Source organism: Bombus fervidus, chromosome 19, assembly GCF_041682495.2.
Source record: "Bombus fervidus isolate BK054 chromosome 19, iyBomFerv1, whole genome shotgun sequence".
Taxonomy (NCBI): domain Eukaryota; kingdom Metazoa; phylum Arthropoda; class Insecta; order Hymenoptera; family Apidae; genus Bombus; species Bombus fervidus.
Genome location: NC_091535.2, coordinates 3,110,001 through 3,136,890, shown reverse-complemented (window position 1 = coordinate 3,136,890; position 26,890 = coordinate 3,110,001). Strand labels below are relative to the sequence as shown.

The 26,890-nt window shown below is 32.7% G+C and overlaps 3 protein-coding genes and 1 long non-coding RNA gene across 4 annotated transcripts; 2 read left to right on the top strand and 2 right to left on the bottom strand.

The window, feature by feature from the left end:
- The first annotated feature begins 1,425 nt into the window (after positions 1–1,425).
- LOC139996887 (cytochrome b5) lies at positions 1,426–3,027 on the top strand. The gene is made up of 4 exons (XM_072021399.1): positions 1,426–1,932; positions 2,214–2,342; positions 2,434–2,507; positions 2,716–3,027. Exons 1-4 carry the CDS (start codon positions 1,813–1,815, stop codon positions 2,750–2,752), a joined length of 360 nt encoding a protein of 119 aa, XP_071877500.1. The 5' UTR covers positions 1,426–1,812; the 3' UTR covers positions 2,753–3,027.
- Trp (transient receptor potential) lies at positions 2,862–16,393 on the bottom strand. Its single transcript, XM_072021381.1, has 18 exons — positions 16,244–16,393; positions 13,678–13,896; positions 12,784–12,928; positions 12,363–12,458; positions 11,676–11,818; positions 10,816–11,017; positions 10,529–10,699; positions 10,062–10,296; positions 9,336–9,488; positions 9,024–9,169; positions 8,745–8,851; positions 8,376–8,509; positions 8,084–8,213; positions 7,772–7,967; positions 7,524–7,688; positions 6,167–6,389; positions 4,590–5,015; positions 2,862–4,016 (listed from the first exon to the last, which is right to left on the bottom strand). Exons 2-18 carry the CDS (start codon positions 13,830–13,832, stop codon positions 3,496–3,498), a joined length of 3,348 nt encoding a protein of 1,115 aa, XP_071877482.1. The 5' UTR covers positions 13,833–13,896; positions 16,244–16,393; the 3' UTR covers positions 2,862–3,495.
- A 220-nt stretch (positions 16,394–16,613) lies between these two features.
- Positions 16,614–17,800, top strand: LOC139996889 (uncharacterized). Its single transcript, XR_011802440.1, has 2 exons — positions 16,614–16,839; positions 16,920–17,800. It is a non-coding gene; the product is annotated as an uncharacterized lncRNA (long non-coding RNA).
- Positions 17,801–19,050: 1,250 nt separating this feature from the next.
- Positions 19,051–26,343, bottom strand: LOC139996885 (FMRFamide-related peptides). Its single transcript, XM_072021396.1, has 3 exons — positions 26,150–26,343; positions 20,759–21,171; positions 19,051–20,309 (listed from the first exon to the last, which is right to left on the bottom strand). Exons 1-3 carry the CDS (start codon positions 26,150–26,152, stop codon positions 20,105–20,107), a joined length of 621 nt encoding a protein of 206 aa, XP_071877497.1. The 5' UTR covers positions 26,153–26,343; the 3' UTR covers positions 19,051–20,104.
- Positions 26,344–26,890: the final 547 nt, after the last annotated feature.

Below are 26,890 nucleotides of genomic sequence, written 5' to 3'. Positions count from 1 at the left end.
GTTTTAGAGGATACCTGATCCTCCATACCAGTTTTGTATCGCATTTGACATTATCGATTCAGTGCTGTAGTAGCACAATCAATGCAAAAATGTTAGAGATTAATACATAAATCATATAAAATGTATGTATGTATATTATCTTAAACTCAGAAAAAAAATAGTTTTATTAAAAGAATTTTAATAAGATTCCTGATACAGGAGTAGAATATCTAAATAAAATTATTACTATTTAAATAATTATTATCATCAATAAATCATAATTATTAAATAATAATTCAATTATCATTATAAAATACAATTTAATTATAATTGTTGAATATATAGTACATTTGTATTGTAGTGAGAGTGAGGGAACGTAGAGCGAAAACACACATCCTCTCCTTAGTATGTGCGTGAGCGTCGCATGATGGTGTAGGCCTTCGTTGAGAAAAGAGCAATGCGCAGTGTGAAATCTCGTGCCCTAGGCCTCTGGCGAGTAACTCACGTGGCAAACAAAGTTATGTGAATATTCGAATAAAGTTCTTTGTAATACCTCTTCAAATTCTCCATACCTTAACAATAATAAATAAACAATTCTATTTAGATCCTCTATTCTTGTATCTTTTTATGATATAATTATGATAAATAGAATATTTTAAATTCTCAACAATCACTCGAAATTGTAAAATATTGAACTACCTTAAGAATAAGACTACAATGAAAAAAGTATCATTAATATGTTATTTCTCAAATATTTAACTTTTTCGAAGAACCAAAAATTTATAAACGAAGTAACTGATCTTTTATTAGGTTTTTAATGCAAATATTTCACTGTGTCTCGTGTCTCGTGTCGTATTTCCTACTGTAAAGATTATACATATATGTATGACGTAAATCTTCATAATGACCTCCGATACTTCAGAATAATTATCCCACACCAATAGTAGTTATATAACAGTAAATTGTCAATAAGAAATATTGCTTAAGAATAGATTGTATAAAATTCGACTGATTTTAGTCATCAGTAACATTCGTCTTATCTGTTATATTAAGTATATTCGTTGATTATATATATTTGCTGTTTCAGTAACAAAATCCAGATGTAATCTTATTTTATCATGACATAAATAGAACATAAAATCATCGCTGTATCAGAGTATCATAATTTACATCTTTTTTATTTTTTAACAATTCTTTCCAATTTTCGAAACCTTGTATTATTGTTATCATGTATTATTATTATTTATAAACGTACATTAAATTTATATACATTTTTTATCGAAGTATTCGGAATATCGTTTTACCTTTCTTTGATAAAAGAAATTTTCACTGTGTGATTAATTAAAATTTTGGTTAATTTATTAATCGTGTTAATGAGATTCTTCTCATTTATACGAAATATTAAAAGCGTAATGCTAACAAAATTATCAGAGGCAGATAAAATAAGTAGAAAATTAAAGAAGTATAAAAAATAGTACAGGAAGTCCCCAGTTAATGAAAGAAAAAAATGTTACAAAATCATCGAAAGAGTCAGATTAGTTAATCGAATTTCTTAGCACACGATATAGATAAAACTGAAAACATAATAGTTTTCCTCTTGAAATTCCCAATCTCTCAGACGTGACATGTATTATCTTGGTTTATCGCATATGCGAAGTTGATCACGTCTGTGTACTTTTTCCTTGTTTCATTCAAAATCAATCGCGCTAACTGATATTCCCTCATTCAACGGTCGAATTTGGAAGAGGATGGATCTCTCTGAAATTGTTTAATTAAATTCATTAGACAAGAAAACTTTGAAATCTATTTCTTAATCTTTATTTATTATCAAAAATGAACGAACTACCAAGATATTCGTTGAAAGAAGTGGCGAAACACGATGGAAAAAACGAAGGGAGCCTCTGGGTCGTTATTAATGACATGGTATATGATCTGACTGATTACAAACATAAGGTAAGCGAGCAAAGATATAAAGAGAATTACAAAAGATTGCAAAAGCGATTGTAAAATATTTTCAAAATAAATGAACAATAAAGTAAATCGTAATTACATTCATTTAATTATAAATTATAAGGTAGGGAAAACAAGAAGAAATTTTTTAATAACCTTTTTGCAATATGGTATTTAAGGAAAATTGAGCAACTTGTAGCATTAAAATTGAAAATATTTTTCAACACGTTAGGAGTAATTCTTCGTGCTGGAAATCTTAATCAAAATTTTAAAATTGATTTCAGCATCCTGGCGGAAAAGAGTTATTGGAAGAGTATGCAGGACAAGATGCAACACGTGCATTCGACGAATACGGACATTCTTTAGATGCAAAACGTTTGTTGAAGACGTTGCTTGTGGGTGAATTAGTGGAGGTAAAAATATATAATTTATATTTTCGCATTATCTTTGTGTACCTTTTATATAAGTAGTTACAATCGTCAAAATATTTATTTTACGTTATAGGAAGATAAAATAAGTAATAGAAGAAAAGAGAATAAGATCTCCACTAAAATGGAAACGCAGAGAAACAGGAGAGGGTATGAAACAATCTTTTTAACTCAAAGATGTGTTAAAATGTTACAGTAAAATATAATAGAAGAAATATTAGAGAAATAGTAAAATAAGATAAATTATGATAAATTGTGAATAGAATATTGAGAGAGAGAGAGAGAGAGAGAGAGAGAGAGAGAGAGAGAGAGATTTTTTACATATAAATATTAACAATAAAATAATTTTTATTTGTAGGTTTTTATCAGTATTATGTTTCAAATGTATAACGTGACACAAGGAAATAACTGGATAAATCCATTTCTGATTAAATTATATTAATTTATTTTATTCCTTTTTATACTACCAATATATATATATAGAGCTAATTATAAATTGCTATGTAGAGAAAGAATTGTTATTTTTATTAATTATCACGTACAAGTTTGTTTAAAAAAATCGCCTCTTAAAGCTTCTATTCGATGTGAAAGTCGAGAGAATCGAAAGTACATACTCACGTTGGCAGCATGCTAAGTGTATACGAATAAAAAACATGAATCAATCAATGAATCTCGTGAATGAATGTTCATTTGTCTCTAAAACTGTTTTACAATATTGTTCGTTTTGTTGTCTGTCCTTCCTTTTATCACACGCCTACATTAATTCTCGATAATAACTAAAACTTACAATAAGTCAGACAATACTAAAGAAGAAAAAATGTAAAAGATAAAATCACATATAGTCTACAAATAAATATCTAATCATTGAAATAAATCTAAATTTCTTAATAAATTAAATAAATTAATTAGTGTCAAAGAATTAAATTAACTGCCCTGTCGACGTTGAAAGATAATTACTTATATGTCGTTTCCTCAGAAAAAAGTAATAATACACGAAGAAAAAGACAGATACGAAAATAAAAACGGTGTCTCTTTTCTCCATCATTGTAAATTATTATAACTGAAACTCGTAACTATAAGACAATTAAATTACCAACGTCTTCACTCGTCAAAAATATTTCCTGCTAAACAAGGAAATTTAAATCCATCCACCCATTATCTGGCCAGTTGCCTTCGATTTTCCTCTCAATTTTGTCGTAGCTACCGGAACATTATCTTCTGGTGCCGCAGGTTTTGATGGCTCGCTGCTCGATTCCTTTTTCTTTTCCCCTTCATTCTTCTTCTTCTCTTCCTCTTTCTTCTTCTTCTCCTCTTCCATTTCCTTTTTCTTCCTTTCTTCTTCTTCCCTTTTCTTTTTCTCCTCGTCCTCGGTGTTCTTTCTATCTCCTTCCTCTTTTTCCGACAATGGTTTTGTATCTGTTGGGTTTTTCGCTAAACCAGCTTTGCCCCGAGGTGAATTTCCGACCTCTCCTTCCTTCGGATCCTCGGGAATCGGCGACGGTGCCCTTACTTCTATCGAAACTGCTTTCTCTCCACTTTTCTCCAAGCTACCACTGCTCAAAGATTTTAGTAGAGTCTTTTTCAAGATCGGCGTTGCATGGACAGGCTCGGTTACAATTCGAACGGATTTTTGCGATCCTTCAGCATCATTCTTACTTTCTACAGGCAACAAAAAATAAAATTTTATTGTATATAATTAACACTAAAAACTATTCGAATTAAAATCCAAATTCATTGAAATTTTATAGTGCTATAAACGTAATTTTATAGTCTTGTAAATTAATTAATTTTTTAGGGTTACAACGGTGCATTCTTGAATAATGTTCATTGGAATAATTTTGTTTGAAATATGTAAAGAATTTTTGTATTTCCATTTATTTGATAAAAGCTTTATGCTTTAGTCCAGGATAATTCTAGTGCTGACATCTTATTAAAAAAAAATGAGTAAGAAAAATATAAAAATGTCCGAGACAGTCAGAGAAGAATGATTTTCCTTTGTGTCCTAATGTTTTAAACAAATAATTTTGCGTCAAATAGTGAGCTGATTTTACAAGGTCAACTAAGAGATATGGATCATTTCTCTGCACGAAGGAGCTGTGTCCAAGTTAAGCTTTAGAATGTAGGAAGCTTCAACCTTATTACTATAAATATTTATTATTTCTGTAAATAACAATAATAAGGGACATTAGTATAGAAGAAAGACATAAGTATGAGGAAAAAAGATACACTTACCCCCCTCCTTTTGCTCTGGAATGGGTCTTGCCCGACCTATCATGAATTTCGCGTAGGCGATCCTCGTGGTCGGTGATACTTCCAATAGATTAGGATTGTAATCAACCAAACGATTGGGATCTAACGAGGCCAAATCCGAATTCTGAGTTTGTAAGTGCCTACGTATACTACGTCGCGTTTGTTTCATAGTGGCCTCGGTCGTGCTACCAATAGGATCCTTTACGAAAGTGTTCTTCCGGACCATGGCGTTCCAGTCTTTCTTCTTGCTTCCGCTACTCTTGCGACCAATAGCCTTCGCGATTTGACTGAACACATCTTTAGGTTCCTTCTCACTCTGAATCACGGCGTTCACGATGCCCTCCACTATACCGATCTGGAAGTCCTTTTGCAGTCGACGTTCCATCACACGACCTTTCTTGCCAGATACTAATGAAAACAATTATTATTGATTATCATTTATTATTAATAGCAGGTTACGGATTTTTTACATCTACAAATACAAAATGCGCATATGCTTGCAACAATATTTAGTAGTTTCTATTTACATTAAATATTTTTAGACGTGTCTATAAAAATATAATTTTGCATAAATATCCTTTATGCACTTTAATTATTAGCCGTATTACTTGCAGCATTTTAGTTGATTTACTTTCTTACGCGAGAGAAAAGATTTTTCTTTTAGGTAAATTATAACCTTTCTCAAGTTCTTTACACTTGGGGGGCCGTATGCTCTGACAAGCATACTGCTTGAATTCTAGCGTATTTTTGAAGTGGTAGAAAATATTCAAACAGTCCCTGGGAGAGTTCGTTCTGATTTACATTTCGATTCGATATATTGATTCGATTCGATTTATTGAATTTTAATATGTATACGTGGCATTTTGTTTCACAACTTTTTTCCATCTTTCACGCAACTTGAATATTCCAACCTTCCTGAACCTCTCAGGTTTTTTGACGAAGAACTTTTCAATATGATTTTTTATGTTGGCGAAGGAATTAAAAACACTATCATAACATTTTGCTTATAGCACCCATTGCTTTCTTTACTGTTTTATTATATTAACATTTATATAGTCCACATTTTATACAGTCCACAAAGTGTTAATATTAACATGAATATTTTTATACCTTTTATATCTTGAAAGACAAGATGACTGACTACATATTTCTATATTTCTTTGAAAAAATTACTCATATCAAAGCTTCTTAGTATATACATACACCTGGATAATGTAATATCAACTAATGCAAACATAATGCGCTAAATTAATTCCAAATCCTTAAATACCTAGATTATCAGTTAATATATATTAATTATATTAATTATATATTAATATATATAACGTAAATAGTTATCATATCTCAAACAATAACAGACAATAATCACATGAACTCATTCTTATATTGTCAATTGTAAATTTAAAAGAGCAACCGAGTATAACTAATTTTTTGACATTTTATTGCTGTAATCTAAGATATGAATCTTAGATACCAAATAGTATTCATGAATTGCATAATAAAATAATGAAACAGGTATAGTTGAAGATGCAATATGGTGGAAGCAATTTGGATCTTACGTGCTGCATCCTGTTTGTCGATCGTTGGTGTTCTCATTCCATTTTGTCGAAGTATATCAATAAGCTCGTATCGTAACGTGGAAATGTCCTGTCTGATCTCCATAACGTCGTCTTCGGTGATACCGAACTCGTCTCGTTTCCTTTGTTCCGCAGTTACATACCGTCTGATGAGTAATCGCATTACCGTGTCGTGTCTTGCCAACGCTTTTTCTCTGGACTTTTTCTGAAAATTATTTTTAAAGATTCCTTTTAGTTCAGTAGTGGCGATTTCGCGAACATTAATGTAGGGTCTTTACTACAATTAGTTTATTTACAATAAATGGATTAAACAGATGTTGGTTAAACAGGAAACGATGGTTGTTCAATGTGAACTAATCACAGTAACGTATTATAATTAAGGCAACTAGATAGTTAATTCGCAACTCCCGTCACCACAGATCCAGATCTTTCTCAACAATGAAATTCGCACTCTAACTTCTCAACTCACACTGATTGTTAATTCGTCTTTGTCTTTAGCAAACCCTTGTCTTTTGCTTAGCCCCACCACGCACGTGCTCCGCAACCGCACCTGGCTAGGGTCACATAGCCCTTTTCCGCGAAACTATTCGATTGAAGAACCGACGATACATTGTTGGGCCTGTCGGCACTTAAGCTTTCTCGCGACATTGTTTATAGTTCGCCCGATATCTCTTAGGCCTTTCATCCACGATACTACGTTAATATTACAACTTTAAATTCTTATGTTGGACATTACCGTCTAGATTTAAACATTAGATTCAGCTAGAACCAAACATACGATAATCATTTATTATTCACGTTATAGTACCACGCCAGAATAATTTACTTATAATTCTCAATGAGAATTGATTGTGAACTACTTCTAAATAAAAAAAAGAAAAGATTCTTATTGTTATATTAAGTCTGTCTTTAACAATAAATTCAACTGCATTTAAGAGTTTCTATTCTTAAATTTCTTTATACTTAAATTTTTTCGTCCTTGAAATCTTAACCGTTTCTTCTCTTCTTATGGCTCTTCATCTTTTTTCCTTATATCTCTTCTTCTTCTTTGAGTTTCTTTGCTCCTGATCGTTTCACATTTTTTAATTTTCTTTATCCTTTAAGTCTCTTCATTCCTACATCTTTTGTTATTAAGTCCAAAGTCCCTCTATTTCATGTTATTACTTTATTAAACTATTTTACTTCTAAATATAAGTTTCTTTTGTATCTACATTCCACTTTTCTTATTCCTTTTACTTTCCGTAATATTCTCATTATATTTAACAATCGTAATATTATAATAATTATCCTTCATTCTATCATTTAAATTAGAACAGTAATAATTGAAGTATGTACACACAATCAAAGATCTGGTTTGCCGTCCGGTCTTCCCGCACTTGATGATCTTGTTGAACGTTTTGCTGGTTGGAACCATATTAAATGGAGGAGGCACAGTGTCACCGTCTTCGAAGTAACTCATCCATAAGTGACTCCTGGCGAATTTCCATTCAGTGTCAGCTCTTTCCTATGAATTACATTAGCCGAATGATTCATTGATTATTTAATAAGAATAAGCTCTGAATAAAAATATTTTATAATATATTGTACCGAGATGATTTGATAGGAATTAGACATCATGGCAATAAGCATGTTCAGTAACACGATAACGTTTATGACAGAGTAAGAACCGAACATAAGAAGCGCCCAGAATCTGGTGAAGCTTTTTATTCCAGTTAGATCAAACGACATCAGATCTACCATACCGAAACTGGCCCAAAAAAGCGATTGCGATGTCTCGAACAAACTGAAAATAATTGTTGAGAAAATGTGATTATATTAATTACAAAAGCCACAAGAAGTTTAGTAAAATTGGTTACATGGTAAAAGCTTTTTAAGGTGGTTGTTATAGTCGTTACATACTTGGCGAAACGTCTCCAAATCGAACAAGCTTTCTCCTGATTATCAAAATCAGGTAGATCCGGAAAATCCTTCATATGGTAACACTTTTGTTTCTCCAAATCCGCGTAATACCACATTAGTTGATTCATTCCTAAATTAAGCAAGATCTTCCATTTTTTAAATCCTTTTGTCATTAATAATGATAAAAATATTTGAACTTTGTAGTTCTTAAAGCAAGATGATATCTTTAGTTTGGAAACAGATTAATGAGCTTCAAGGAGTGTGAATAAATGAACGTGAGAAAGTAGCTTACCGCAGCCAAAGGCGAACAGCACCAGAGTATAAATGAAGAAGAACTTGATAATGTCTATTATCATCCTCCCCAGGGAAATTTGAAGTGGCCCGAGGTGAGGATTCACGCTGAATATGTGAACTAGCTTCAAAAAACTGAAAACAGGCTATAGTTTTCATTTCAAAATTAACGTTACCTCCGTTCAACCAAATATTTTATTATTTGGTTTGCAGCCTCACTGCAATCACTAAATTAAGAAGAAGTGATCTTTTCTAATAAAAACGAAAAGAATGTCCTTTAAGTCAATCGTTTCATATAATCATTCTTTTCAGAATTTCATTTTTTTAGTAAATTATCGTAAATGAGTAAATCTGGATAATATTGTGTTACCTGAAAATCATACCAGCTGCGAAGGCTCCCTCAGAAAGAAGCATAGGGTCGAAGGCGTGCCATTGATCTCTGGGATACCAGGGATCTAGGCCATTCCAGTATTCCCTCTATTACACAAATGATATAGAATAATCATTATATCTTCGATTAAATTAAACAGTTCTATTAGTTCATGTTTGGAGAACGTGATATTAAAAAAGATGCTATAAGGTACGTGATAAGAGTAACTTTTTTTTCATGGACATATTAACAATTAGAAAGTAGAAAAAGATATATTACCTGAACTACAATCCATGCGGTTATTCGTAACATTATCCAAATCACGTAAAACATATTCTGAACGAAGTCCACTATGTTCCAAAGGTCTGATATGTACTCCAGCAACCCATCCGACCATAATGATCTCATTTCACCCATAACCAGACCTACAAAATTTAAGCTGATTATCCTATTCGTTAATCACCCTAAAATAAGCAACAATAAATCAAACTGCACATAAACAATTTTTAGAATAAAATAAAATAACGTAAGGGAGGAAATATTGATTGTCTTTCTCTTGTTTTAAGCAAGCGTTCATCAAGGTCTGTTTACTGATTACGTAGATGATGACACCGGATTCGACGAAACCAGGAATGCAGCCACGTTCCCGTCTTTTCCATCCGGCCAGTATCTCGTGCATCCAGGCGTTCCCAAATAATTCGATTACCAGGTACTCGATACGTTGTGACGCCATCCCGAGAAGCACTAACGCAAATTCCAATCAGCTCGAGTCCTTGTTGCTCATTATAACTAAATTTCTAACAATTAATTCTTTTAACCGCCATCCCTTCATTGAAAGGCTTGGCGGAGGAGCTGAGTGAAAACTTTGTTCTTTTCCAACGCGTAATTAGAAGTCGAATGTTAATTTGATTTCTTATTTTTAGAACAACGATAAATTTGTTTTCCATTCTATCGAGTTTGATTAGAGTAAAAATAAGAATTGTTTGAATTGTGCAAGTATTTGTTCTTTCATAAACCTTGTTTATTTCGCTATTATTTTAACTATTAAATTAGTTATTTATTGAATTATTTAATAGTATTTAGTAGTACCGAATTATTCAATCATCGCATTTAATCATTGAGAGAATTTGGAAAGGAGGAAGATTTAGATTTGTGGAAATTCTGTAACAGATTTCAGAATTGCAGAATTTTATATATAAAGATTAATAGGATAACTTTTGTAACTTTGTAACAAGTTGTAAATATTCTTAAATCATAATGAAAGCAAATTGATAATTTTTTTATACATAAAATTGATCATAAGATAGGAAAACATACTCAAGAAGAACGCATAGGAAGAGGAGTGACAGATGAATTTGACGAAAGGTTTCTTCATAAACAGACCCATTGGTGACGTTGGCGAGAGCATGTAGATTGTGCTGTATACTGGAAACATCGCTCCAAGCTTCCCGATCTCTATAAACTGTCCGATCATACTTTTTCTTCGAAAGCCAGGCAAACCGTCGTACCAGATAGCAGCCAGTAATTGTTGAACATTTGGGTGAGCCACGAACTTTAGTCAAAAAATTAAGAAAAGGTTAAAGATATCGTTAAAAATACTTACTATTAATCATTTGGAAACTGAAGTTCTAACAATTTATCGTTAGTTACTTATTTGTCAATCTTGCAGATATTGCATTAGTTGTTTGATATCAAAGTTGTAACAAATATAATAATATTATAATAAAAAATGTTGTAAATCGAATTTGTAGATTTACTTTACATAAAAGTATAACTTATTTCACCTGTTTCTGTTTGTATTTAATAGCAAGCTTGAGTCGATCCAGGGTTTGTCTTTCTCCAGGTTCCCAGTTTTCGCCATGCGGATTATAATTCAACATTACCTCCAATTCCAGAGAGGTACGAGCGTGATCCAACAGGGCTGTAGCAAAATTTTGTGTTTGCTCCCGCATCTCCTATGATAGAAAATTAATATACGAATTAATTGGTAAATGATCTTTAATATACAATTATTTATCTAAAAGCTGTTGTAATAACAATGATAAGGGGTCGCAAATTAATTTATTATTACATTATACTCGAAACGAAATTCTTGTTCCATATGACTCAATCGACGAAGTTCCCAGGAGAGTTCGAAAGCGGTCAGAAGAGGGTCCCTCGATGATAAGGCGATTAAAGATGGTGATGTAAGCGCGCGATACGCGTTTATTCGCGCCTGAGAATGTCTTAAAGAATCCTGTTCGCTGGATGTCACGCACTCGTCGCAACCACATCTTAGGGAAAAATGAAAAATGTTGATAACAAAACATTATTGAATAAAGAGTATTGAAAACTGAATAAAAATAGTATAAAATTGTTAGTAAACAAAAGAGTGAGATATTTGAAAACTTTCAAAGAATTTTGAAAAAATTTTATTTTTCATAAAAGTTAAATAATGAATGAAACGAAAATTAATTTAAAGTTAGAATAAATTTGTCTGTAGGGTGGTTGAAGGTAACTAAATACTATTGCGTAATACTATTAGTATTACAGTGAAGGCAAAAATCTAACCTCAATTTCGGGCTGTCATATTTTTTAATAGAATCTAATGCAAGCACGTTGCTGTTCGGCACGTTTTGAGATCAGCACGTGTCACTTCTACAATAACATAATTAGCACGTTTAATCGAATAACTGCACCGTAAGCGGCAGATGAGTATTGGCATGAAGCCAAAAAACATAGAATAACTGGTCTAGTTCGATTTAAAATATTCGAATTAACACTATTTCGGTCGATTTTAGACAATTGTTCATAGATCGGTAACAAAATCTGAAAATTAAAGAAATTTATTTTCGTTTAAAGTTCAGAACTGGTCTAAGTGTATGCATGTAATGAAACGAATTAATAACGACGATGCTTTGTGGATGAATCTATTTCATTGTAAAACGATACCTGGCATCATGAGGAGTGGGAAGCGTGGCACCACGATCTAGAAGGATTTTTAGAATTTCGTAATTGTTCTTATGTGCTGCCAAAATCAGTGGAGTTATATCTGGTGTAAAGTTCGACGATGATCTGTCTACAGCTTCCCAACTCTGCAGAGAAATCCATGAAATGGTAAGAAAAATAAATGAATTTGTGTCCTTTATAATAGCAAAATTTTCATATCTGTTTTCTTGAAATTTATAATATTAAATTAGGAAAATTACGAAATTCACAAAATTTCATAAAACGCTGCAAACTCGTCTTCGAAGAATTTCACAATTTTAGAATCATTTTGTATAAATAAATCTCTAATGAGATTCATAAAAATAATTGAAAGGAATGACGAAAATTATTAGCTCTTTATTTATTGATAAAAAATATTTACATATATTCTTGGAACTAAAATTTAATAGCGACAAATCAGTTTTCTGATATATCGACTTTAAATTTTTAAAATATAAATATTATAGAATTTATTTTCAGTAGAAATGAATTGATGCATTGTAACATAAGAGATGCAGAAGAAGTTAACTCTTAACTCCTTTACGTAGAAAGACTACGAATTTATCAAGTGAGACGAGTTAGCTTGTCTTCCTCAGTTAACAGATTAATTTACAAAAGAGAGAATATTTTATCGAAAAAAATTAATCTTACGTAAGGTTGACCAGGCTCGTGTATTTTTTCCTCCCATTCGAGAAGGATCTCCACAGCTTCCACGTACTCTTCTTTTATGGCGTGTAAGAGTGCATCCTGAAGGAAGAAGCAGAAATTATGTTGGTCGTGTACTATGCTTTTAAACGCGTGGACCCACCGGTAGAAACTTTATCGGTATTGTGCGTTATATACTATCATCTCTGTTGTATCATCCGTGTATTGTATAGCCAATTTACAACACAATGTAATATTATCTCTTTCACTATGCTTGCTAATAAATCATCGATCTTTTCTCGGATATTTTTTCTTTAAATTATTGTTAATTTAATTTTAATATAAATTTAATATATATTTATATAAAATTTAATATAATATAATAAATTAATTTTAAGTAATTGTTAATTATGATGGAAAATGTTACCTTCACTTGAATGCCTAAGTCGAGAAGTAGTCTGATGAGTTCAACATTCTCGTTCTCAATAGCGGCGATCAGAGCGGATCGGTTAAGAGGATCCACGCAATTGATGTTGAGGATCTCTGGATGATCCTTGTTCTCTTCCAATAGTCTGATTCATAATGTTTAATTTTTTCTATATAATTTTTACGTTTCCAATTTTTCTTTCGTTTCAGACGATCATAATAAAGTTTTAATTTTAAATGTTCAAGTATAGGTTATGGATTTCCAGGTTATGGATCACATTATCAACTATATCTCATAATCTTATAATTTTAGATCGTCAGCTCTACTTTCTACTTATAGCTACTTAATCTACATTAACATACGTTTATCACCTATATATGCAAAAATCTTGAGAACATGAAATATTCTCTAAGAAGAACGAAGCCTGCAAAAATATAAAATTCAACAAATAACTCGTACTCGTCACACTTTCTTGATAAATCCATCTCAAAATCATCATAGTCGTTCAATCGCCCCTTGGCCTTCTAGCAGACTCTGGCTATTCAAGAGGAAATTACTCAAAGTAGTGACCTTGATAACATGTTTCAAGGCTATCGAAATCGGTGAAATATACCCTATTTCGCATAATTACTACCAAAAGTTTGACATGTATGCACGAAATCACATTGTACCGCGTAGGAGGAATAATCCTTTTGTCCCTTTGCCGTCTCGAATACGAATCCTTCGAGAAACGAATGGTAAGTAGCAGAAGTAACGAAACAAGAAATCAAGCAACAATCGTCGCTCTATGTTACTACGATTCTCCCAGCTTTGAGATCGATGCACCCTTCCCTCCTCCATCATCCCCGTTGCCATCCTTGACGATTTATCTTCCGGACAGACACGAAGGATTACCTTTTGACAGTGGCACAATCACCTCGTTCCGCGCTGAGCAGGAAGTGCTTCTCAACTGGGCCAAGACTGTAGTCCGAGGGCGGGTTTAAAGATTGCACCGATGGCGCTCTCGCTTCATTCGCGAGAAGATTCTGCTGCGACTCTGATGGATTCATCTTCCAAGACTCGTGTCTCCCGCGATACTCACGTGGACTGGTTCATCGATCACACAGGAACAACCTACGAACATTGAATGTTTATTAAATCCAGAAAGGTTCACATTTCCAAATGTTTATTGTTATTGGGGTGGATGTTTTCAAGTCGGGTGGAAAGATAACGATAGATAGAAATTATATGATGAAAGTTGCATGGATTTTGAAATTCGTTGCCCGACCTTTTGGAGGACAGAGAATCGTGTAGTAGTATGGAAGATTAGACGAGCAGAGAGAAATCCGTATATTATTCATAAAACATGAATAAAATGTGAGATATATTTGAGACATAGAGCTTTAAGATTCATTTACAATTGTATGATCTCAATTTAGAATTGCCTCTCCTTTGGAGTATATTTAAAAAGATATACGATGAACAATGTTTGAACAGATTAGTAACTATGAATTAAATCTTGAGCTCTGACCACATAATCTCAGAACATTATTCACAAAATGCCATGGAAACGACGTTATACGTTTCAAGAGCTGAAACAGTATGTGGACACCATCTTGGTGCTACAATAGATTACAAGTAAGTAGATAAGTTAAAGCAGTACGTGGGTGAATGCGATCTCGACTTGTGATACAATTTCCTTCGTAGTATGTTTAAAAAATTGTGTATAGTATACACAATATGATGGACAAGGAAACGTTTGCATGTATCCATGGCTATGAATATGCGACGGTACTCGACGACGGAACTTTCCGACGGCTTCGCAACACGAAGCGCTATACCATCAAAACGTAAGGCCGACGTGCTTAATGTACCATCGATATCTCTACGGTCCTTTCGCCGAATATTCGAAAGAATGCATACGCAACGCGGCAACGGTCGCGGACGTCTAACAAACGCGAGCGTAGTGGGGATATAGAGGGGCAACAAAGAAAAGAATCCGTTCGGTTTTAAACAAAAGATTCATTCCGTTTCGAACAGCGAAGTGCGAAGGGTCTAGTGTAACAGTGAAGTAAACACATTCAAGAAGCGTGATCGGTGATTGTTAACAGTTAATTGTTGAGTAAACTTTATTGTTGGACATCGAGAGTATTTCTTGGGCACTTACATCTAACGTGTACCTCAAATTAAGTAAAAAATGTGATAAAGAAAATTCGTCTAAAAGTGTAACATTGAGATTTGAAATGTACAGGCAGCTGGAAAATGAATTGAAAATTAACTTGACGGATCGCGGTATCCAGATTAAGTTCCCTTAGATTAAATATCGAAATTGAATTATGGATTTCACGGAGGAAATGCGGAGCAATCGATAGGTATGACGTATATCCACGTTCATAAGATTATCTTCGGATCATTACAAAGGAATCCTGTATTCTCTGCTCAATCCGAGAAACTACTTTCCCTTTTGTCACGATCCCTTCGGTCTTGCGACTTTTTTGCTACGTATGGAACTACATGAACAATATGAAAGTAATATAGCTATATTCTCCTATAGTAGAGCATTTTTGCAGTATTAGGTTCATCGAGAAGATTATGAAAAATACTAAAAAACTTTAACTGCTGTTAAAAAACTTGATCGATAAATTATTTCAGAGCAAAATGTTTCGTAAAAGTTACATTAGAAAAATGTGTAACACAGTTTTCACAGGCTTCTTTAGAAAGCTTATTTTAGATTACGGCTTTTACAAGATTATTTTGATAAGAAAAATGTTCAATACTAAGGATCAGAGGTATTGAAAGAACATTGTAAAAATAACAACGAAAATTTCCATAACGAGAAGATAAATTGAATCGCTAAATAAATGTAAGATAATTGTAAATCTAAATATTTCTTTTTTTTCGTACTATTATCATGTATATTACTTTTTCTTTTGTTTATCTTTAAATCTTGTTCAATGTGAATTACGGATAACATTGAGTTTTACTGACGTGTAATTGGTTCAATGCAGATTCAAATTTCAACTAAATTTTTCTTCGTGGTGAAGCTTCTGAAATTGTATTCGATTACACGAAATACGGTCACATCAGTGAAACAATTCCATTGACCAATCAACATAGATACAGTTATCCAAGAATCGCCATCCATATGCAGATGCGCTAGTTACAATAAATAGTAACTAGAAGATCGTTCTAGATATAATCGATAGATTTAATCGATAGGTTTAAGACATTCTTTTGCTTTTATCCCTAGTCGATGTAAAAAAGTGCAATAAAGGTTATTCAGCTCAGAACGGTGTGATAGATTTATCCGAAGAATAAACTAATAGCTATTGTGATCCTACCTCTAAATACAGAAAGAATAAAAAATTTTCACGAATTTAACTGGACTCAACTTACACCACGGATTCATCGATTATTTTAAACTATTCTAAACGAATCCTCACTACATCTACACACTATACACACACGTAGTGAGTCGTACCTCGTAGTTTCTCTAGATCAACGTGAATCGATGTCGACCATCGCGATCTTCATCAACTCAATCCTCGATCGACTCAACGAACTCCTGTTCTATTCTGCTCTACTGGCCTCTCACTCGATAGCTCCAATCGTTTTGAAACTTGGTCACAAGTGACAGCGGAATAAAGCCGTGCGTTCACCAAAGCTCTGGATAGTTAGTCGAAGCCATAGGACGTCGGTCAGCTGGGGCATGGATTAGGCACAAACGCGTGGATCGCATCGAAAGAGGAACGCCTGGTGATCACATTGTGTATCCACGTGCACGAGATCCGAAGAATCTCGCGAGTCTGTCATAATTCTTCGGATTAATGGACCACAACGAAGAAAAACCGCGGAAGAGGCGAAGGGATGTTCAGAGGCAGTTCAGCCCCGATCATTCTTCTTCGTTTGCTTCTGGACACGAGTTAATATGGCAAAAGAGGACTACCGGAGCTCAATGAAACCCGCAGAATTTTTGTCGTCATTTATGAGGATGTGTTTGTATCGTATGGTGTACGTGTAAACAGCTTCAACGAATTTCCTCCGGGTTGATTGGGAGAAATAGCGACATTTAGGAGGGTTAGTAGTTTGGATGGTTTCCTTTTTTTTTTTTTCCCTACGAAGATTCGCTTGGTTATTTTGGCTTATTTCCGTTTTAGCGGTAGATGGATTTTTTCATGATGGCTGCTCTTTATGGAAAGAGGAAATCGATTTTATTCTTATTATTATTTCCGTGTTATCCACTGTTATATGTACAAAAAGGTGAATGCTGATTGCTTGAATGATGCTTCGAGAAGAATCGGCTTGGGAATTGGAGATACTATCGTTGGAAGAGTTCAAGCTTTATTTTGGATTATTTTGTATACATAAAACGAGTATTGTGCAGGCTTGGGAACTGAGTGGTAAGAATATTTAAAGGGACTAAATAGACAGGAAGTGTAAGTGGAACCTTCTCATTTTTTCAATAAGGATGTTTCCTTCTTTCTAATAATACTTTTCTCGTTTTTAATAAGACTGAACAATATTCTGTGCAATTTTATGGACTCCTTTGAAAAGGAATTACGATTGTATTAGTCATCCAAAATTAATATAATTAACGGTTGGTGTGAATGTTTCAAAATGATTTGTATAACACGTATCATATGTTAATAAAAATTTTCTATGGTAATCGCGAGTTTAACTGTACGTGAGGAAAATTCCAAGCAATACGTACAAATTTGAAGATTCCACTGGAAATAGTAGTGGTAAGTCTTGATTTTTCTCAGGTCACCATAAACGAAGGAGGAAAAGCGTATTATGGAAAGGGGTGAATGAATCAGAAACGTAAACCACATTTCCAGTCACTTTTTTTGTCCCTTTAATTATTTAATTATACGCGTGTATTAAATTTACATTCACTTTAAGAATAATGTTCAGGTTACAGACAATGTACAATAATATAATACTAGCTCCTATTCAAATTGTGGAATACTCCAGAAAATAATAACTAGGTCCATAAAACTTTAGAAAAGGATAACAAAATATATCTTCCTAATAATAATAGTAATATAAAAAAAATTATTATTACAGTGACGACACAATTATTGTTAGTCTCATAAGATAAGAATTCTCTATTTCAGTTTGGCAACTTTTCATTTCATCTCAAATACGAAATTAATTTGTAGATATTATTAGGTCATCCCATAGGTAATGCGTTTTTTTTATATATTTATGTTGAAAAAATAAATGGAAAATTTGCTAGCAATAAGTAAACTCAATTGGTTCTTCGAAAATTCATAAATAATGATTTTAATTAATTTAAAATAATGTTAGAAAATTAAGTTTAACTATATTTAAAAAATTCGCTTTATTGCACTTTAGTCTGTGCAAGAAACTAATATATTATTTTAAAATTAATCATTATCTCTGCTGCTAGGTTGTTAGGACTTAGCCAAAATTTTTTCAGGTACTCGACAATCTAACAATGGAATGACGATTTAGTTTTGTTATAGACAATGAAGACGATTGTTGTAACGCAGAAACGTTCAAGTTTTATTTCATCTCTTCTCTGTTTGGACTAATCTCGCGGACTCTCAATTCACTTATACGAAGCCAATGAAATTTTCTTTATTTACACTGAATACGCAGGTGGATGTACATTAAAGTACCCAGAAGGAACGTTATGGTACAACGTTATTCGTCGGCCTTTTTGTTAATTAAACAAATAAATCTTTATGAACAGAAACCATTTACGGTTTTAAAATTATCTACGAAGGCAAAAATCAATAATTAGACTAGTTAGCGACGACATAAAATTTTGAAAAGATCGTAGAAAAATATTTTTTTACTACTGATAAAATAGAAATTAATTTGTGAAAAGTAATTAGTGAGGTAGATCGTTATAGACTATCGCATAAATTGATACACCAAGTTTCTACTATAGTGATTCATATAACTTATTGTTACGCTTATCTCTTTAGACGGCAAAATTTATTCATTAAAAAGGAATTATAAAATTGTTGCTTAAAACAGGTAATAATCACTGCTTCCATGTATCATGTTTCGTATCATTGATAATTAAATATTATTGATTCAAATAAATACAAACAGTTCTTCTTTTCTTAGAATTATTGATAATTCATCTATCTGAACTATAATATTATTAATGAAATTTTACAATTCACAAGTTACAGATTATCAATACAGATTAGCAATTGACTTTCTTACATAATTGGACCAAGTTTGATAGCAAAGCAAATGGAATTTTACAATTCACAAGTTACAGATTATCAATACAGATTAGCAATTGACTTTCTTACATAATTGGGCCAAGTTCGATAGCAAAGCAAATGGAATTTTACAAATAAATTTATATAAAAAACATATATATATATATATATATATAACAAATAACATATAAATCATTTGATTAATCTATTTAACGTAAAATTGTACATTTATAAAGAAGAAATCAACTTGTCATTCGTCAGTTCACTATTACTAATTAATAAATTATGCAAAAAAAGGGCCATATTACAGCCATTAAAAAACGTAATAATGCGTTAACAAAAATAATATTAAACAGCATTATTTACATATGATCGCACAACGATCCACAAATTTTCTTGAATCTTTACGAAATTCAAGGAACTCACTGAAATATCTCTGTGAAAATCAAATAGCGCAATAAAAATTCTAAAATCGATCCATGAGAAAAATTAAAAAATTTCGACTCGATTCAATCTGTCTCAGTTCAAAATTTAACAATCACATGGGAAAAATATGATAAATCCATTTTTGTTTCTGACCATTATGTCACTTGATGTCTGAAGAAAAATGTTTTAATATGAAACAGTTGAGAAAGAGAATAATCTTACAGACTTGGAAATATAAGATTTTGCAAAGTAGATAATAAATATCCACAAATTGTTTTCTAACAAACAAATAATATGATGTAGAATTCGTTGACGTTGTATTGAATTTAAGAATTGCTCCTCTGTTAAAGCTAGAAAATGTGAATTATATCATGCTTTTCCTTTGAAAGATCAATTCGTGATCCTTGCGACATCATTGTTGACTAATAGTCGACAGTAGTTGTCTAATACTATTAAGCGCAGTTTTACCTGAAAGACCAAGACGAAAGCATCAACCGGCTCCATAAAATCATTTGCAAGGCTAAAAGCTCGAAGAAAGGTGTAACAGGTCTTCGTCAAGTCATAACTGAGTATGGATCGGCCGATAACAACGTTGTCCATCGGAATTTCGGGATCGATTGCGGTGCTGTGTCCCGAAAGTGAGCTGTTGACGGCGGGTCTTGGCACGAATTCCGATGAATAGGCGCGATGGATCGATTACAAGAGCATATCTAATTGTGTTTCGAAACGAGCCGGTCCTCTAAGAAGTCCGGACTGTTTCTATGTTCTATATCGCTGTTGTTCAAAATGTTACACAGGCGAAGCAACCTCGCCTCGTACGGATGAAGATCGTTGATCTCGTCATTTGACAGTAGATCGGAGCACATCGTAGTCATGTCGATTTCTAGGGGATAAATTTGCACGTTCCGGCCGTATCTAGTAGAAAATGAATATTACTAAGAACATTATGAACATTATTATTATCAGATACAGTGACTACAAAAAGTATTAGCATACATCTTATTTTCCAAAAAACTTTTTTTTAGCAGGTTTTCATTTCATTTTCATTGTACCAAATTTTTGTAGTCATATGAAGATACCACTACTAGTACTATTTCTAGATCTAATTGGTGCACACTGATACATAACTGTGTAGATCAATAGATCAACCGACGAATTGTGGTTAGAGGAACGAAATTAAATGTAACTAGTTTTCTCAACGGAAGCTTCAGGATTTCAGGAGACATTTTAAAATTCCGACAGCTAATTTTCGTTACTAATTAACAATTAACAGACATCAGCAGTAATTGCCTTTACTTCGATAGATATTTGACAAACTTTTAATTTAAATAAAATCTTCGAAAATCTAATTCACTTTCATTTACCTGAGAAAATTCAAGTTATTTCTTCCGTGTCTGTAATGTGTGTCGTCGTTCAGGCTCTTGAAGCCCGATCGGCCAAACCTAATGATGATATCCGGTGACTTCCAACGAGGATACCTGTTCACCTTCGAGCTACCATCGCCATCGCTGTTGGAAACTCTCTCTATATTTCCGTCCAGATCGCTGCGACCGTATCTTATGAAAGAGGACCCCACGCTGCTTCGTCGTTCTTTTGAATCAGAATCTTCCGAACTTCTATCGACGTCATGCCTCTTCAGTGCGTATTCGAAGTCATTGGGCCCATCCTTGAAGATTCTCAAACTTCCATCAGCCTTCATGGGGGTTAATATGGAGGAAGAAACCAGCGCCCAGTTGCAGATGAAGGACAGCACATACAACGATGTTAACGAGCTCTTCTGAAAGAATATTAAAATCCTTTGGGCATTAGATGAAATAGAAATGCGCTAATAATTTTCTGGTGAACTCTCAAGTACACCAATAAAAGATTTAAATCTGAACTTATAGGTTATCTCTGAGAGCACTTTTTCTCAAAAAGTACCTAGTAAAATACAGAAAATAATATACAATGTTATGAATTCACAGATATTTATAAATACGTATATTAATAATAATAGCAATGAAAGAGATCTTACAAAGGTGAGAAAAAAAGTCATACAAAAAAGATAAAATAAAGCGTAACATAGAGAGTACATAGGAATATTTATAGAAAGAACTGATTATTTATTTTACGTAACAAGATAGACGAACGATAACATCGTTTGCATAACATTCGAGAACGCTGAAATCCCCATTGAATAGGATACACAATAAGGAGTAGTTATGAAGATCTAAAGAATCACCGCGTAACAATGTTTCGTGTATAATTTCATACGTCTCTTTTTCCCTGTATTTCTTTCAGTTTTATTCGCGTGTACACTCTCCTGAGCATAATGATTGTTTAAAAGCTTTTAAGAAGCTCTTAAAAGCTCCTAAAAATTGCACAAACAACGTTCCATAGAATTATTAAAATATCCGATGATAGGAATGTAGAAAAGAAATATCAAACGTATTTTTTTTTTTTTTTTTATGTAAAACTGGAATTTGCAGATAAAATATATAATTTTGCTACTTAAATTTCAACATAAGGGGTAGGTAAAGATAAAAAGTTTGTCAACTAACGAAATATATATTCTACAAGATTTGGGGTTAGGTTAGGGTTACTTGACAATTACAAACATCAGCTTTATTATTATATATCAATTTTCGAAAATCAATATAACCGAGTATTTCGATCACATAACTCATTATACTCCGGAACTTATCCATAAATCTATAATTAAAATACATATTTTCAAAAATAAGCAAATATCCGGATACTTTTTTACAATAATGTTAGTACGTAATAAGTCTAAATTCTCAAAATCTTAACTTCCACTGCTATGATTTTCAGAGAATTGGTCGAAAGATTCTGTTACAGATTTCTCCAGATTATTTGAGATATGTCGTTGGTGACCGCGTCGGAAGCCAGTGATAAATAATATCGGCTTGTTATTAGATGTCTTAACAGGATGTTTAGTAATAACGCGGTATACCGAGCTAGATTAATACGACGTCTTACGTTACTTTAATTAACCCTGTACACGGTCGCCCTTCATAATGACCACGTCGCCTACGTTTTCTACTAAAAACGTATGGATTTACGAGGAAGAATAACCAGAGGAATAACCGACATAAACCAAGACCAAGAATAATATCGATGCTCTACTGGATCATTATCAATGTTATTATTCTTCGTTTGGTCTGGCCCAAAGCCTCAAGGTTTCTTTAACGACGAATGAGGAATTTCTACACAGGCAACAAAGGAAAAAAATTATGAAGACCCGGAAAATTACAATGGTGATGCGAAAGTAAGATTCGTGGAAGAACAGAGAAAAAGAAAGGGAGAATAAGATTGATTTTTTTATCAAGACTGAAATTGTAAGAAATTTCTTTCTCCTGATTACGTTTGTGATTATAATGGGAAATTGGATTTGATGGGGAATATTGAAGATAAGAAAAGATTGTGCGTGTGAATGCAAATTTTCAATATCTTGATTACGCCACTATGATTTTCCCTCATATATACGTATAAGTCGATAGAAATGAAAAGCTTCTCGAAACACGTTAAAATAATATCATCGTTAAATAACACCACTGAAAAAATATTCCAAACTTCATCTCCATCATGGATTGAGGTTAGGTTGTTCCACAATTAGAGAATTATTCATAAATTTCTTCCAGTCTCCTTAACTTTGACTCCAGCAATGATGATCACTGTTACTTTATAAATTTCAAAAGCATTAGCTCAAAAACTATCAGAATGCCGTCAAAGAAGGGTAAAGAATAAAACGAAGAAGTTGGATGAATGTAAAATTAAAATTCGTCCTCCGTCTGATATCGTATTCGTTGTCCGCTACGGAAGAAGATCGACTTCGCAAATTATGTTATCCATCGTCCTCGATACACCTACCGCTCTTTTGATAGCAATTTGTACGAGCAAGTCGTAAGAAAAGTGGCGAAACAAGATGGGTGTAACCATGAGGAATTTTAAATATATGTCACTGGCAAAGGAAATATCTCGTCAGAGCTATCGAAAATAACGGAAGGAGAAATGCGATTTAACTCCGTGAATGGCGATAAACGACTCTCTAACCTGTATGCTCTCTGCACGTACTATAATACATTTCTTTTATTAATTTAATATTTATCAGTTGAATTATATATATATATTATATAATATTAAATATATGTATATATATTTATAAAATCATATACATATATTCATTAAATATATATAAATGTATATATATCTTATTTCTCTTTGCTTTTAAGAGATTTGTTTGACGAAGGGAATTTTATAATAAAATATATGTATAATGATATTATCGATGACTCATGATATTGTTTGTGTGAGAAAAAGGTAACGAGATCTACTCTTTATTAACAAATAAACAAATTGGCTTGAAAATTGTGTCTAATTGAAATAATATTGAATTTTTTCGTAGCAATGAGCTGCGCAACGAAAAGTTAAAGAGGTTTTGGTTCGTGAAGCGAGCGTGTAATAACTTGAATATAATTCGATTAAGCGTAATTATATATATATACATAGAAGGAGAAATGTAGCAGCATACATTTGTTCATTCTAGCATCACGGTTAATGAATGGATCTGGTTTCAGGGGAGGAGAGGTGTGTATTTTAATACATTACAATCCCTTCGCTATGTTTGGAGTATATTAAAATTTCAAAATAAATAATGACATCCTTAAATAAATCAATATTTTATTCATAATATTTTTTTCTGTCAGAAAAATGCACGGAAGAATTTGCTTCGTCCAAAAGGCGAAAGGAGTACTAAACTTTAGTAAATATAATAAAATATAATAAAAATATAATTAATTATTTATGGAATGAAATCCTACAAATTAGTTTTATGCAACTAATTGTAAGTATTAAATATAGATACATTCAATGAAAATCAAAGTGATTCTACGTAGAGAACATTTAGAGTTAATTTGTTAACTGCTGAGTTACTTGACCGGAAATGATCTGATGAGCTGTATGAGTAACAAAATACTAATTTGTACAAGATAATTTCTGCTTTTGATGTTACTGTTGAAATAAAAAATGGATATAGTATAGAGGTAATAAAAACGCAAAGCAGAAGAAACAGAAAATAGTAAAATATGCAATGCGTGGAAAATAAATTATTATATTTTTATCATTTCATGTGTATAGTACATGGAAGGAAGTATCAAATGTTTGAAACGAATTACAATAGATTCTCATTTTTTTGAACCACATTTATTGGAATGAAATGTTGGTTAATAGTTAAATCCTCTTGTCTCAATATAATCTATTATTATTTGGATGAAAAATTATAGATAGAGAAAATTATTGTAATAAGTTCCTATCATTGCTTCATTTTCCTTCCTTCATTAATTAATGAGATGATATCATAGGTCATCGAAGTAGATTGATAATATTATTATGCAAATAATCAATGAACTCTTATTTATCTTATTTATTTAAACTTTCCAGGGAATGGACTGTTTATGCGGCTAAAATTCATTAATTTTCCCCACTATCTGCGATTTGTCCATGGAAATAAAGTGTAATTCGGACTTCATTCGGAAACGTACGGTCGAGCTTAAATGATTTCAAATGGTACATTACGCGGTACGAGTGCCTGTTTCAGGAGTGGAGACTTTTTACACGTTCCAAAGTTACCTTCATCTTCTTTAATATAACTATATGTTGTTTTATAAATTTATTAAAATAATTTTCAATTCCATAGAAGAAAGTAAGCTTTTTCAAAACAAGTTCAAAAGACATTTGAAACTAGTTATTGTAATAGTATGTTCTTTCCATTCCATTAATGGAAATATGTAAATTATAAAGTTCATTTCAAAACATCATGTTTACATCTATTTAATATTTCAAATTGAAAAAAAGACAGTTAAGCTGCATGTAACTTTTAAACCTTTTTATAGTTTCATTTGCTATGGCCTACAAGAAAGTGTAACTATTTGTCCATAACTGCAAACATTCATAATTTGTAAAATACTTAAAATTAATCTAATTAGTCAATTCAATGGAAGAAGATCGATCAGTACTCGAATTAACTGCTGTTTTGATTGAATTACATGGAAACAGAAAAACAACAGTGGGAACTGTAAAATAATTAAAAACGAAGTAATATTAATCAAGGATAGAATAGAAGATACTTGAACGCTTTTAATTGTTTTGTCATTATTCTTTGCTAATCTGTGGTTACTGCTTCGACAATTATTATATGTTTGCCACAAACACAATGAGAATTCGTGGGAATCGAGTGTAAATGGTAATAGTGAAACTTTCGTCTCATTTATTATCAAAACTATTGTCAATTCACAAGACAATGCAAGCAATTTTAAATAGAATCACCTTTAATTGAGAACAGACTTCACTTACTAACAATAAGACTTCTTCTGACGCAAAACTATCTAAAATTGTTAGAAAAATCAAGATCAAAGTATGCCCCTAATTGTGGTATCATTTCTGCCTTCCTTTGACACAAAACAATCCAATGCTCCACGAAACACTATCAAAATTATATCAGATTTACCAGAAAAAATTAATACATTCTATTAAAAAAAAAAAACTTCAAATTACATAAGAATGCAAAAGCTGAAAATCAGTAACATTTTCACCATGATCTTAATACACAAAGCACCTTTTACCTAATCTAAACCTATTCCAAAAAGAAGGAACGTAAATAAATAAAAAGTCAAGAAAAAGTATAATAGCAAAAAGAAGGTCTAAACAGAGAGATCCACCGGTGCACCAAAAATTCACAAGAAGACTGAATCACTCACCATGTCGTAAGTGTAGTTGTTATGAGTATCGAAAATCTTCCTCGATGGTCTCCGGATGTGTCAAGTTCCTGCCCTTGGTGGATGGATTCCGGTGAATTTGTTGCACAAAATGAAGAAGAAGAAGAAAGGTAGGGAAATAGAAAGGAAACTATCGCGTACGCAGGAGGAATACGCGACGTTTGCGGCCTGTTGCTGCGGTGGAACGAGTGTCCGGGGTTAGAGATGACACCCTTTATATAGAGGCACCCTCGGCGCATCCCCCGTAGTCACCTCGGGCCGACATGGGCCGACACACAGACGAGATAGCCTGAGTTATGATTGCCCGAGGCGTATAACACGATACCTCTACATTATTTTGATTCAATTACACCACCGGCTATCTCCTTTATTATTTATGAGTCTTGGCAAATAATAATCATCACCAAGCAGAATCGATGATCCCTGTACCAAGACTTTTGAGATGGAACACCGATTGATCTATCAGTAACTGCTTCTTTTCACGCGATTATTTTCATGATTTTTCAATATAATAGTCTGAGATTTCCTATCTGAGTGACTTGGTCAAGTAAGAATGTTGAGATGGATTACACTGACCCATCTGTAACTGTTTCTCTCCATGGTTGCACGACTGTTCTGACTATCGCTCCATATAATAGTACAAAAGGTTTACAGTTTCCTATTCCAGAGATTTAGTGGAATGGGAATGATTTGTCTGAGTCGTATACAGTAGCAGATTTAAAC

What these genes read in the sequence shown, in the direction of transcription:
- LOC139996887 (XM_072021399.1), top strand. Translation starts at nt 1,813, where the DNA reads ATGAACGAACTACCAAGATATTCGTTGAAAGAAGTGGCGAAACACGAT. An exon ending in TGACTGATTACAAACATAAG is followed by an intron (nt 1,933 to 2,213) that starts GTAAGCGAGCAA and finishes AATTGATTTCAG; the next exon opens with CATCCTGGCGGAAAAGAGTT. An exon ending in ACGCAGAGAAACAGGAGAGG is followed by an intron (nt 2,508 to 2,715) that starts GTATGAAACAAT and finishes TTTTATTTGTAG; the next exon opens with GTTTTTATCAGTATTATGTT.
- Trp (XM_072021381.1), bottom strand. Translation starts at nt 13,832, where the DNA reads ATGAATCCATCAGAGTCGCAGCAGAATCTTCTCGCGAATGAAGCGAGA. An exon ending in GATTGTGCCACTGTCAAAAG is followed by an intron (nt 12,929 to 13,677) that starts GTAATCCTTCGT and finishes ATTATGAATCAG; the next exon opens with ACTATTGGAAGAGAACAAGG. An exon ending in CCCACTCCTCATGATGCCAG is followed by an intron (nt 11,018 to 11,675) that starts GTATCGTTTTAC and finishes TTTTTCCCTAAG; the next exon opens with ATGTGGTTGCGACGAGTGCG.
- LOC139996885 (XM_072021396.1), bottom strand. An exon ending in AATAACTTGAATTTTCTCAG is followed by an intron (nt 20,310 to 20,758) that starts GTAAATGAAAGT and finishes ATTTTCTACTAG; the next exon opens with ATACGGCCGGAACGTGCAAA.